Source organism: Camarhynchus parvulus, chromosome 1 (assembly GCF_901933205.1).
Source record: "Camarhynchus parvulus chromosome 1, STF_HiC, whole genome shotgun sequence".
Classification (NCBI taxonomy): Eukaryota; Metazoa; Chordata; class Aves; order Passeriformes; family Thraupidae; genus Camarhynchus; species Camarhynchus parvulus.
In genome coordinates this window covers 79,412,272-79,425,861 of record NC_044571.1, presented here as the reverse complement: position 1 = coordinate 79,425,861, position 13,590 = coordinate 79,412,272, and the positions used below count along the sequence as shown (strand labels likewise).

Here is a 13,590-nt window from a genome sequence, read left to right as displayed (position 1 = left end):
CGATGGGTGCATTCTCTGTGCTTAGGAGTGGGGACAGCAATTTTACCTATTAGGTGGAAAAACCTTCTCCTCCCTGCCTGGCCAGTCCAGCTGCTGAGTACTCAAGAGTGGAGCCCTTTGCAGCATCTGGTCCTTGCCAGCTCTTCCTGTTCTCCCTACTCCTCCTTGAGGTCCATCAGGGGACAAATACTTCCTCCCAGCCCCTCTACTGCAAGGCCCATGACCATCTGATTATTGAAAGTGCTTTTATGGTCCCATTGCTAGGGGTATCTGGGCATGTCACAGAGTCTTTAATGTATGTATCTGTAAAGCAGTGGTGTGAGGTAGGGAAATGACGTTACCCCTCTTTTACTGATGGAGACCTGAAACTAATGGTTTGCCTGAGATCTCAGAGGAAGAATGTTGCAGAGTGCGGGTTCCCATGCAGGTCTGCAGATCTGTCATGTCTTAGGCTAGTACTGTAAGCACCAGACCATCCTTTCCATCTTTCTCTCTAGTTAGAGGTTACTCGTGTTTCTTTAATAACAGGAAGGAAACTTAACCCTTCAGACAATATATATTTACTGTGCATGTCAGATCATCTGCTGGTAAAGAGAAATAAAAGTGGATGAGAAAGATGTATAAAACATATTTTAATGGCAAATCTTTCAGATCATAGTTTCCTGTATACAAATGGTGTAATATTTATCCCAGGTGCTCAAATGTGGTGTTGTATTTATAAAGATAATTGGAAAAACATGTTCTGTGAGTAAGAGTAATAGACATGCAGGCAGTAGGTCCTTCAGGGCATAAGTAGTCATAGGGGAGGTATATGTATATTATACACAATCAGTAGAAGAGTTTCCATAGGAAAAAGCCTTTTAAGTAATCAGCAAGTTATCTGCTTAGCCAGTGATGGCTGTTTTTCAAAGTGTAATATATTGGCATGCATTTTTCTGTTTGATTTGTATTCCTGGTGTGAGAGACCACACTTCTTGAGCAGCACCTTCAATGTTTATGGACTGTTTTGTTGCACAGGGAGGAAAGAAACTAATGCTCCATCTCTGGAGAGAAAAAATTCTGTTTATCAGGACATCATGTTTACCAAGATTCCTCCTGAGAATATGCTTTAACAGACCCAATTTCAATCTACAGAAACTGTTTACACCTGAGTTTTGAGTCCTTTAAGAAAATGTTTCTTAATGAAAAATGATCCAGACTCATTATTCTATGCATCCATTAGCCTTATTTGATTGAGCTGTAGGAGTATCAAGCAACATCCATCCCTTAAGCATGTATTACAGTCATAGATTTGATTTCTTCTCAGTTTCATTACATCCTACAGATCAGGGACTGCAAAACAGCTGGTTGTTCATAGCAGGGGCTAATTCTATCTCCTTCCCTTGGCTCCTTCTACATGTATTCATTCCTCTACACCCCCTCACACCATGCAGAGTAAGTGGGTAGCTGGCATCTATGGGGAGCTTGCCCCATGCTCCGCACCTCTGTGTCCATGCTGCCAAGCAATCACCAAGCAGAGGTTTATACCCCGATTGCCCAGTGTGTTTTGGCTTGAGCTCCTGTTCAGAGTCAGCCAGTCAAGAAACCAAGGATTTGCAAAGGAGAAGAAAATCCAGAGATCTACAGATCTCAATGGCAGACAACACAGTCTGCTCCTGTACGTTAAAACGTTCCTGTTTACCTTCAAGCTATATCAGGGAAACTGTCTGAGAAGAGTTTGAGCACAGAGTCACATGCCAAGTGATGTCTTCATCTAACATGACTGTTCATGCTAGAAATGGCCAAAAATGGCCAAAGACAGATGGACACACTGCAGCATCCTCACATCTGCATTTTCCATTCCAGTTCAGCAGGCCACCAAAGCTCTATGGGGTTCTTGCATTGACAGCTGTGGAAACTCTGCTCTTACTGGGGGGAGCAGTCAGTCTCTGTAACAGATACACCAGTGAGAGGACCGTGTGAGCTGCCTGGGAGGATGAAAAATGACACAGCACCTAAACTTTTCAGGGGGATAAATAATGGGACAGAACTGTCTTGAAATGGGGTTTGCAGAAATAAATACTTCCTAGGGCATGACATAAAGGCAAAGTACTTGGAAGGGCTTCCAGAGAACTTGAATCTAATTAATGTGTCATAAGAAATTATTTGCAACCTTGTCAGCCATTTTAAACTTATATGCCATCTTTTAGAGAAACCTAAAATCTTGGGGTAAACTGCTAATCAGGAAAGCAGCACTTCATGTCCGTTCCCTTGCTCTGCACTTTGCCTGCCCCAGCAGAGATGGGGTAGCACAGATTTTCTTTTTACAAGGACTTGGGATGGGTGAGGGACAGGAGGGAGAGGGAGAAATCCCCTTACAAACTCTCTAAATCCAGGAGCCCAGCATAAATATTAGGAAAAAAAGAAAAGCAAGACCCATCTTATGTCATCTGTGACGTATACACAGAGCAGGTTGTGTTGCATCTTTGGGAAATAACTGACTTTTGGTCAACTAATATCTTACTGTTGTAATTATTGATAGTAAACTTATGATGCTTAAGGGAAAATTCTCACCTTGTTGAGGTGTTCCTTAAAGTTACAGAAGCACAGGATGTCTGCATGAGCAGAGTACCTAACATCACCAGCTGAAAGTGTGGCCATTGGCTTTGCCATAAGCCTCTCAAACACGAAGAGGTGATCCTGTGCTCTCACCGTCCTTTTGAAAGCATCAGCCAGTGGGAGCAGAATCACAGCTCTCAGACTTGCTGAGAGAGACACAGCTGTTCGACAGCAGAGCCAAGAGCAGAACAAGGGTCCTCGAGTCCATATCCTGTTCAGTAAAAAACATATAATTATCCCAGTTTTCACCCATGTTCTGCACCCATATTATTTTCTGTATTTTTAGTTTTCCTGCAGTAATTGACTTCAGGCAAATTCAAAGTAAGCTGATATTTTCCACCTTATATTTTTTTGGTTCATGATAAAAGCGCAGCTTTTTGCTGTTTTAGTGTCATGTAGGAGAGCAGCTTTAACAGTGTGCAGAGACTCCAGAAGTTGTCTGTGCTTCCGTATTCTCTGTGAGACCGTATTACGAGACAGCTGAGCACCTGAAGCAGTTTGATTTCTGTTTCCCTCCTGCAGATCGTCGATGGCAAACTCTGGTTCCAGTTGGATTGCGGAAGTGGCCCAGGAATCCTGGGAATTTCTGGAAGGGCTGTTAATGATGGAAGCTGGCATTCAGTCTTCCTGGAGCTGAACCGCAATTTCACCAGCCTGTCCCTGGACGACAGCTATGTGGAGCGTCGCAAGGCCCCCCTCTACTTCCAGACGCTCAGCACGGATAGCTCCGTCTACTTTGGCGCCCAGGTCCAAGTGGATAACGTCCGCAGCCTGACTGACAAGAGGACCACACAGGTCCTGAGTGGCTTCCAGGGCTGCCTGGACTCAGTGGTCCTAAACAACAACGAGCTGCCCCTCCAGAACAAGCGCAGCAGCTTTGCAGAAGTGGTCGGCCTGACGGAACTGAAGCTGGGCTGCGTCCTGTATCCCGATGCCTGTGAGAGACACCCCTGCCAGAACGGCGGCACCTGTACTGCCGTGCCATCTGGTGGTAAATGCTTTCATTACTTTATGGGCTTCCCCCTCCCCGTTTTCCTCTGTAATTTATTGCCAGAGATGGTTTTATGCAGCAACATGCTTGAAAAATCTCATGAACTCTATAAAACTCTGATAGGTATTGCAAATTGGGTAAAAGCTGTTTGCTCTATAAATAACAGTGAAATGGTGCCCCTTCTTATTGCCTTAGTGTTCCAGGAGGAAATTGATTTATTGGCTGTTAGTATAATCCTATTTCTATAGAAACCAATAGAATTACAATTACTGTAATGTTCAGCTGGATTTTTCAGAATCCATTTTCAGCATCCTTACAGCATTGAGGGCTATACACAGAGATGGTGATTTGAAATGTCCATCACAGACGTAACAGCAGTGTTGCCTTACTCTGTTTCCAAAGCTGTCACAAGTAATTACTGAGCTGTCCACAAACACCTTCGTCCTTTTGGAACTGAGTAATTTCATTACATGTCTGCATGGAAAATAGCAAGTTGGGCCCATTATAAACCCCCCTGAACTGTATTTTACAGCTTTCTCGGAGGCCTGAGTGCTCTAAGGTCTAAATAATATTACCCAAATTTTATAGGGCATTGATTTAGACTGTGCTTGTGGTGGAGTTTCCTATCCAGTGGTTATGTGGTGGTTTGTGTCATTTGATACCAGTGACTTACTGCAGTGCACCAGTTACCAGAACAGTCAGCATGTTAGCAGGAGAAAAGCAAATGGCACACATGTATACCATTGCCTCTCAGGCAGTTCTCTTTCTGCAGTGTAGGAGTTTCCGTCTAATTCCCCATACTGTATTAGCATGCAGCATTGCACACCTTTTCTGGCAGAATAAAACTTCCTCTGAAAAAAAGGTTGCTCAACAGAGAGGTTTTCTGCAAGTTCAGAGCTTTCCATCCACTTACTGTCAGTGAGTTTTGGTCATGGTTCTCTTGGGAAGTTCCCACCTAAACTCTTATTTTATGGAGCATTTAACCACTGTCCCAAGGCTTTCTGCTTTAATGTGTCCATGCAATTCCCTTGCAACCATAGTTATTATTTCTGTTTTTCATTTGTTTAAGCCCAACTCTCATATTTCCTTTATGAGTCCCCTCCACCACACGGGGTTTTTAGGCCTAAACTTCAGATGAGTTCAAGACCGACATGTGGTGAGATCTGAGCAAAACTGTGGTAAATTTCTCAGTTGGATAGCCCCACTCCTATAAAGTAAGTCCTGAAATTGTGGATTTGTCCATGCTGGGATGTCTCAGCTAGCATCCCCTCTGGGTCTTTGGTTTTGATTCAGCCACCTCTTCTCCCGTGCTATACAAATGATGCATCAGGGATGCTATCAGCTGTGCTGTTAATGGAAAGAAATGGGAGGACAGTTAGAAGGAATGAAGCACAGCCCTGGCAATCCGGGATGTGTTGTGGGGCATGAGGAGAAATGTTGCTGCTTGTATGTTTCTCCTTAAGGGTCTTTATTTAGCAAGGGAAGGAGAGAAAAGGAGGGTTGCACAAGAGGGCAAAAGAAAATAATTCTGAGACAAAAGGATGCTGCAGCCACTGGAAGAATTGCTAAGCATGATTATTGAAATTCCTAGGAAATATGGCCGTAGTATGTATGGGAACATCTGTATGACAGCTTTGATTCAGAGTCCCTACTTCATAAATGAGGTTAACCATTCGCCTCACATCCTAGGAAGCATGAGAACAGTTCCTTCTATTGATTTTATTTGAGTCTATTTACAGTATTGCTCAGCAATCTCATGATGAGTAAATTGAAACCTTTCTAACAGAACTCCTTACAGTAATTCTTTTTTCCCAGCACCATGTGTGTGCCAACTCAAACTGAGGGGAGACACGGGGTAAGGGAGAAACAAGCAGCCCTGAAGTTTGGACCCATCTTATTACTGGAATGGCAAATACCATTTTCACATCAACAAAATTCGCTGCTGGAAAGCAGGCACAGAACTGATTTAACTTGCCTATGTTCCTACCTCGGCGAGGGGCATGTGCCCTGCAGGGATGTTTTGGCTGCCTGCCGTCAAAAAATCTGTTTGCTGTTTTTACTGTCTCAGCAGTGTGTGTAAATAAAGGATTGTTATAAAGCCATAATTCCAGTGCAATGGGCCCTGACTGGATGTCGGTGGTTCTACAGCCCAGCCCTTAAGGAGAAGGCATGGGCATTTTTGCTTCCACTAGGCAAAGTAATTCTGTTGTTAGTGTCCTCCATGTGCTGAAAGGCCACATAATTAAATTCTAATAGCACAAGAGTCCATCAGCATTGCAAGTGCTAGTTGCAGAGCCATAAATTGCAATGTACTTTTAAGAACCATCAACCATTGCACTTGCTGACATAGATGTTAGCAGCTGACTTCCATTTAAAAAAGAAAAAAAAATACTTCATTTTTTTAAGAATTTTCTTAAGAATGAAAATGGCAGCTTTTTTCTTTTTTGGTGAGGGGAAGAATGCAAAAATATACCATGAAAAGGTCCTTTTCCCAGTCACAGAGCATTCAGTAGCAGCAGGATCTCTTGACTAATATTTTCTATGATATTATCCTCCTTTTCTGGTTTTTGGAAAATAATGTTCCTTTTCCTAAACAGAGAGTATTTTAAGATTTTTTTTTAATAAATCAACCCTCTAGTTCAAATTTTACAAAGCAGATTTCATATACTGTTAGCATTCTTGTAGTTACGGACAACCCACTGTGCTTTACCAAGAAAATTAGGAGAGAGGAAAAGAAAGCTGAGATTTGTAGCTAACTTAAGAATAAAACAGTCAAGCAAAGGTTACCCAACATTATAACATGAAAGAGTTGCTGGCTACATGCCAGAAGTCAAAGAGGCCATGTCTAATTTACATATAATTTGCATAAATTGAGCATCTACGACACAAACCTCTATAACAGTGTTCCTGTTATAGAGAATCTAAAATTCTCTATTCTGTCTCTGTTCCTGAGATCTTCCTTTCAGTAGAAATGCCTACTGCCCTGCTCACCATTATTAAAAAGCTGCCTCAATTGCCTTTCACTTCATCCTGTGGGTATGGGAATAGGGATATACCATGGCCCTGTTTGGGGAAGTGCTCTGTATGCACTAGGAGTGTGTCCATGCTGCTGCTGTTAGGGTTTGGATGGATACATTCCCATCTCCTGGCGCAGGGCAGGGCTGTGCCTGGGCTGCACAGAGCTCAGGACTGACCACACAGATGTTGCCCCAAAGCAGGGCTGGCACAGGGCTAAGCTGACCCGCACTGGCTCCTTCTGCCTGACCTCTCTGTATATGGAACAGAGCAGAATGGGGATCTCAGCCTGCATGAGAGAGCATAGACAGCTCAGATGGGAACTCCAAGAGTACATAAAAGCCTCTCTGCTTTCAAACTCTGATTTCTGAGCCAGCAGAAAGTAACCATGGCATGAACCTCTGCTTGCTCTCAGGCAACTGTGTTAGCCAAGTGATGTCAGTGGTACAGGAGGGGGGACTGTGTGTCCAGAGACCCCGTGGGGAGATCCAGTGCATGCTTAAATAGGGGTTGGCAGAAGGGGATGAGCACTCACTGGATCTGACAGCTCAGGAGATTCATAGCAGAAAGAGACATACTCAGGACAATTTTCTTGGGAGACATTGGAAACCACAGCCCTGAAGTATAGGCCACATTCTTCCAGATTTTTCAGTCCTTATCCATAAGTATGGGTCAGTAAATCTATTTCTAAAGAAAGTTAGCATTTTGAAACCTGATGAACATCATGACTTCAGAAACAGCTTGGGTCGTTGAACTGAAATTTCCCAAGAAAATTCAACCAAGTGTTTAAAGTGTGGTTAAGCTATAAGCTGCTGAATATGAGGTCTTAAAATGGGAAATGTCACACAACCTTAATAATAGTGTGGCACTTGCAGGGCTGCCAATAGTAAATGTATGTTTATCTGCATGAGTAACAGTATGAGCAATCTCAGCAATAGAAAGCTTTACTGTAATCACATGCAGACTGCACCAAGGTTTTCAACCACAGAGAGAAATCTCATGCTTATAAAGCCTACAATTATAAGTATAGTTACTTCCTTTTAATTTGATCAGTCCTGTATACATCTGGCTGTGATTAAAGTAAATGGCTTATATGAGTAGGCGATTTTATTTGAACATGAAGCATTTGAGTGGAAATATTTACTGAGTCAAGGACTGTGGGCAGAGTGTGGGGACATAAAGTCATTTTGCTTTCCCCACTTTTCACTTTTCTTCTATTCTTTTTTCTTTTTTTTTTTTTTTATGAACAAAGCTAAAATCCAAAGGCAGGAGAAAATGCAGCATGGCACTTGGGTGGTGGGTTTAACACATGCTTTAAATGCTGTTGGCAACATTAATTACTCATGGCTGGTATGGAGGATCAGGTAGTTCATAAAAAAGAAATAAGGGAAAAATTAGTGTAATAATACCACAGAACTGATCTGGTCTTATTAATGTTCTTGATCTTGCTTTTTCACACACGTAAACAACCCTGCATACTGTGATGTGAGTATACCAAATGCACTTCAATTATTTTTTTAAAGCTTTTTTAGAAATTCTAGGGGTGTTTAATGTTTTTAATATGTAGTGATTATAGGCATCTGTTCTTGAATTCTCACTTTAAAAGCACGTGCATGCCTATCTTCTCATAGCACTGGTTCAGCAAAGACTGAGGTTCATTTTCATACCAACAAGTGGCAAGAGGCAATGATCTCTTTGAAGACAGATGAGTTAAATCTGGGGTGGCAGGACTGTGGATGGCTGAACACACACTACTTGAAGGTGGCCTGGTTTGACTATAGATCTACCAAAATACAAATGCTGGGAGAGGTCCTCTTCACCTTCAGTAGTTTTTACCAGTTAACTTGGTGTGTAACACTGTGTGGTCAATGTCAAGGGCAGGGCAATTTCTGGACATCGAGTTTGTCAGGTCTAACTGCACAGCAGGGAGAGAAACTACACAGAGAGACAAATGGAAAAGCCAAAGTACATTAACAGATAAAAGCCAGCCGGTCTTTCATGGGATAGATAGGAACAGGATCATACACATGTTCAAAAAAAAAAAAATTGGCAGCAGTTCAGAGCATCCTCTTTAATAAAGCCAAGTAAACCTTGGGATAGACAGACATTCAGATGCTCAGGCTGGGAATGCTACCAGCAGAGATGTTCACTACATAACAACACCCCATCTGCTGATGGCACCGTGCCTGCCTTGTGCTGCTGCCTCTGCTTCTTAAGTGCCAGGCAAACACAGGTGTAGGCAGGGAGCCTGTGTAGTGTGCTGTCTCACTGCATGTTGCTCTTCAGTGAGGTCTGGGGTGAAAAACACCTTTTCCTCTAGGTAGGGACATGCCAAGAGAGCAGTAAGAGCAGCTGTTTGAGTCACAGGGAGCAGGTGAGATGTAGAGGGGATTCAGATTCATGAAGGAGCATGAGAGAAGCCTTATAAAACAACCAGTAAGCCGAAGACAATGTGTAGACCTATGTCTACATAATGTTTCAGGTCATGAATGATATTTGATGTGAATCTTCTGATCATCATCTCTCCCTGGGCTTCCCTTCCCACTGTGGAGAGGCAAGGTCTGGGAGGGCGGGAGCAGGCTGAACTGGAAGACAGCTGGTCCCAAAGCCCTGAGCTGCGCACAGTGAGGCTCCTCAGCACCAGCTGTTTGGCTCCACAGAGCCACTGCTGCTGCTCTGCAGGACTTGTTAGTATAGATACAGCCCAAAAAGGCAGTATTGTGGTTCATAGCTTGTTGTTGCTCTTAGGTCAGCTGTTAGGTACATGCTGCTGTGGCACATGCTGAGGATGTTGTGGTCCCACCCTAGAAGCTTTTCAGAGGTGTTTTCCAGAGCTTCCTTTTTCCACTGATTCCCTCTGAAGAAATACTGTGGTGGCATCACAAAATTTGCTGCCTTGAAGAATGCAGATCAACATTTCTAGGAATTAAATATTCATTCCTTGTGGAGGAAGCTCAGATGGACTGTATGATCTTAAATGCTGATGAATTTCCAAAACTTCAGTGCTTTTATTGTGAACGGGATCAAGCCCTACATTGTTTAAAAGAGAGAGAGGACTGGACACTAAGCCTTTTCTCATCCTTGAATGTGAGAAGTTTGCTTGTTATTCTTGTTCTAAACCAGAGGGAAGAAATGGATGGTACATTAGCATGATATTAAATTAAAAGTATAATAAAAATCCTTTATTGGACCCAAGATGCGCTCCCAGCCAGAGGGGTTTTCTTCACAATCTGCCTTTGTCCACAGCCATGTGGCTAAAATATGCAGTAGCCAGCAAAATTACAGCCTCTGCTGGGAGGTTTGGAGAAGGATTAAAGGTCTGGCAGGTCTTCTGGCTGAGTGCTATATGCTGTCTACTGAGCCATCATATCAGCTCTCCTCTTCCCTACTCCATGAATTTTGACATATGCTTTGCTGTGTTGGAGACCTCCTGGGTGAATGCTCTGCAGCTCTGAGCATGTGTGTCACAGAAAAGTTCTGTGTCTTTTGCCAGTGGATCAGACTTGGCAGGTGTATGGCAGTCAATCCAAGGAGAGGAAACACCAGTGATGAATATGATGATTTAATACTGTCTTGTTTTAGTGCCTTCGTGATTTCTATCTTCAATCCTTAGACTTAGAATCTATAGTGAATATTGCAGTCTTCTAATATCTAATGTGTGTTCCACTATCATTAAATCAAATTGTGTGAAAAGTGTAGGCTTTCAGACGCAGATTTTTATTTTGGTCCTGTTCATACACTGCTGAACGGGGCTCTGACCCATCTGGTGCATTCCGTTTCATCTCTTCTTAGTGTAAAATGCATAAATCCATGTTTCTTTTATAGTTGTGGTAAATTTTTTTTTAATCAAATCAATACTCCTCAAGTTTTCTATAATGAACAAATGTAAGCAGAATATATTACAGAACTTAGAGCTTAGCTGAAATAAACAAAAGACATGAAAAGAAAGTGATTCAAGGGCTTTGTCTTACAAATGATTGGCACCTGAGAACTCAGTTAAAAAGCAGCAGAAACTTGGCTTTTAACATCACTTTAGAGTTATGGACGTTTTTAAAATATCTGATAAGAAATAGAATAACATATATATCCTGCTATTACATAAGGCAACAAAACTAATTTTAAATAAAATGGTTTATATTTGAATTGAACATTCTCCTTTTGCTTCAACTCATTGAGACTTGTAAAAAACATATAAAACATTAGTGTAAATTTTTGAACTATAGATGTCACTGTTCAGTCATAAAAAGGAAGTGCTGAAACAGCCTTATTTATTCATGCTGTGAATTCTACCTACAGTCACAGGTTTGTAGTTCTTCAGACACAGATCACTATAGGTCCAGAAAGATGTTCACATTGTCTGAGTGAGATATTTTTCAGGCACAAAAAGAAATAAGCCCATCTTGCTGATGCTTACTAAACATGCTTTTTGGGAAGCCCAGAAGTTGAATAATTTCTCTTCTTAAGTCTGTAACCTTGGAGAGGTCAGTGTGTCTGTCTCCCTTCTTGTAGCAGGACAACAAAACAACATGATATTTGAGTATCTATTTCATTTATCTTTAGTTAAATAGTATTGGATTCTTGACTGAGTATGCCAGCAAGTCTGGTTCCAAGTTTATTCTCAAAAGCCTGTCCTCATGAAAGAATTCAATTAGAGTAGCTGAACAAGGCAAATTGAACCGTATAGGACATAAAAGATGTGAGAGTCTTGATGCAGAATTGCTTTTTTCTTATGCCTCCACTGGGTCTTCCATATTGTTTCCATGAAATTCTTTCCCTTGTAACTGTGCTGGAAATTCCTGCCATATTTGCAGAAAGAATAACTTTTAAAATAAGTATTTGGGGTTTTTTCCAGATGTACAGATATAGAAAGTTTTTAAAAATACATTTAAAAGGCTCACCACTGAGAGATGATATTTCCACTACATCAGCTTGATTGCCAATAATTTTGACACTGAATTGAGTTGCACTCAACCATTTCACCTCTAACTGCAACTGTATTAATGGCAGGAAGGTTCCTTGTTTTAGTTGCTTAATGTGCTATATTCATGTGAACCCTAACTGGAGCTTGAACCTTGCCTACACATCTGTTTAGGACATTTGGATTGTATAAGGAACTTCTTAAAAGATCAGCCAAAGTTTTTTTACAAATATCCAGAAAAATTTTGCTGGCTCAACAGCTCTAACTAAGGAGTCTTCCACTTCCAGGGACTGTCTTAGCCATCTCATGGCTTTCACAGCCTACATGTTCCATGCTCTTTTCAAGCAAAAAAGCCATCAGATTTCCATATCCAGTTCCAAACTTTAGGAGATGCACTGCCTCACTGGATTTCTTTGTGACCTTAAATAAAGCTTTTATTAATGGCCACTGTGCCATATGAACTCACAAGCAGAGAAAAAGAAAAAATAGATTTGTCATTTGATACTTGGCAGGGTGAACTGATGTGTTTAAAACCTCTTTTTTTTTAAAATTCTGGTGTTGCCCCTCTGTTGGCAAAAAACATAGAAATGGGACTTCAATCCCCAACAGAGTCCCCCTCCACATGAATGTTGTTACGCCTGATGAATTGATGTGAGTGATTAATCAGAATTTGATAGCACACTAGTACTGAACATAATCAGCTCTGATTAGGGCTGGTATTGCCCAGGTCAGCTGCTATTTTGAAGTTTATAGTTTCTGCCTTGATGATGCACTTTATAAAACTGGTGTTTTATTACTGTCACATCCCCATTGTGTTGTTCTTTTAAAGGGCAGAGATGGAAAAGCTCTCAGCTGATGTATTTGTACATCGGTGAAGCCCCAAAAGGAGAGTAGATTGCCTCTATCAGCAAACATTTTGAAAAAGTTGGGAAATACATCCTTGATCTAGAATGTATTTCCTGAAATACCCTTCTTGAAAGGTGTTCACAAATGACATTTATTCTTACCTGAATCATGATGATTAGGATGGTCTGGGCTGCAGCCTGTGGTTTTAGACATGAGCTCTGATTGCCTGGGCATCTCAGATAGACAAACTCTTGACTAGCATTAGTGTGGACCATGGACAGACCAGAATGAGTGTGAACAGCCCCTTGCCCCCACAGTACAATTTATTTTTCAGTGTAAAGCAGACAAATGGGTTCTGTCACTTTTAGACAGACTCAGTGGTAGGAGTCTAATTTCCGTCTCTCTGTCCCTCACCTCCCAGGGTACCATTGCAATTGCCTCTCCCAGTTTACAGGAAGGAATTGTGAGTCAGAGATCACAGCCTGCTTCCCAAATCCTTGCCGGAATGGAGGCTCATGTGATCCCATCGGCAATGCTTTCATCTGCAACTGCAAAAATGGCCTGACAGGAGTAACGTAAGTGTCCCTCCCCAGGTGGGCAATGGGAGCTTTTTGACTCAGTGATGGTGGGCTTTTTGATCAGGCATTTTGTACCCAGAAGCTATGATTCACCTCACAAAAAATAACCACAACCTTAGCACTTATTCCAAGTCAGAGCTAATGACAGCTGAGAAATCCCTGAGACTTGCATGCTCAGAAATATTTTTTCTGAACTTACCCTCCTAAGCTGTTGATTCAGGATGTTATCTCGAGATAGTTTTCTCTGAGATACACCTGTCTGTTGCCAGCTTTTTGAACAATCTTGTAAAACCTGTGGAAGCTGCTGTGTAATATTTGTTTTGAAAATGGATCAATTATTTAGTCGCCTTTGCCCTGACATAAAAGACTAATTTATTGCAGTCATTTTCTTAAATCCCTGCCTTGATCATAAACTTGGTGTAGGCACAGAAAATCCTGACCAGCCCATCAACATGCTTTTCCCTTATCTGGTTTGTCTACTGTTTGTACTTTTTCCTCTGCATTTTGCTATCTCTTATTCTTTCCAATTCTCCTCTCTCTTTATGGTTCCTGTTCTTTTTTGCCCTCGACTCTAATATCTGTCTACTTTATCTCCCAACCTAAACAATTTTACATAGTCAGTATATCCTCTTCTCTTCTCTTCT

At 41.7% G+C, this 13,590-nt stretch overlaps 1 protein-coding gene across 11 annotated transcripts in view; it reads left to right on the top strand.

Annotated features, from left to right (window-relative positions):
- The window catches only part of FAT3 (FAT atypical cadherin 3), a 399,343-nt gene that overhangs the window by 368,175 nt on the left and 17,578 nt on the right, over window positions 1–13,590 (top strand). For all 11 annotated transcript variants that reach the window (XM_030955753.1, XM_030955764.1, XM_030955773.1 and 8 more), the window contains 2 exons: window positions 3,121–3,589; window positions 12,790–12,943. In XM_030955753.1, the coding sequence (XP_030811613.1) occupies window positions 3,121–3,589; window positions 12,790–12,943 (623 nt within the window). The remainder of the gene's footprint in view (window positions 1–3,120; window positions 3,590–12,789; window positions 12,944–13,590) is intronic.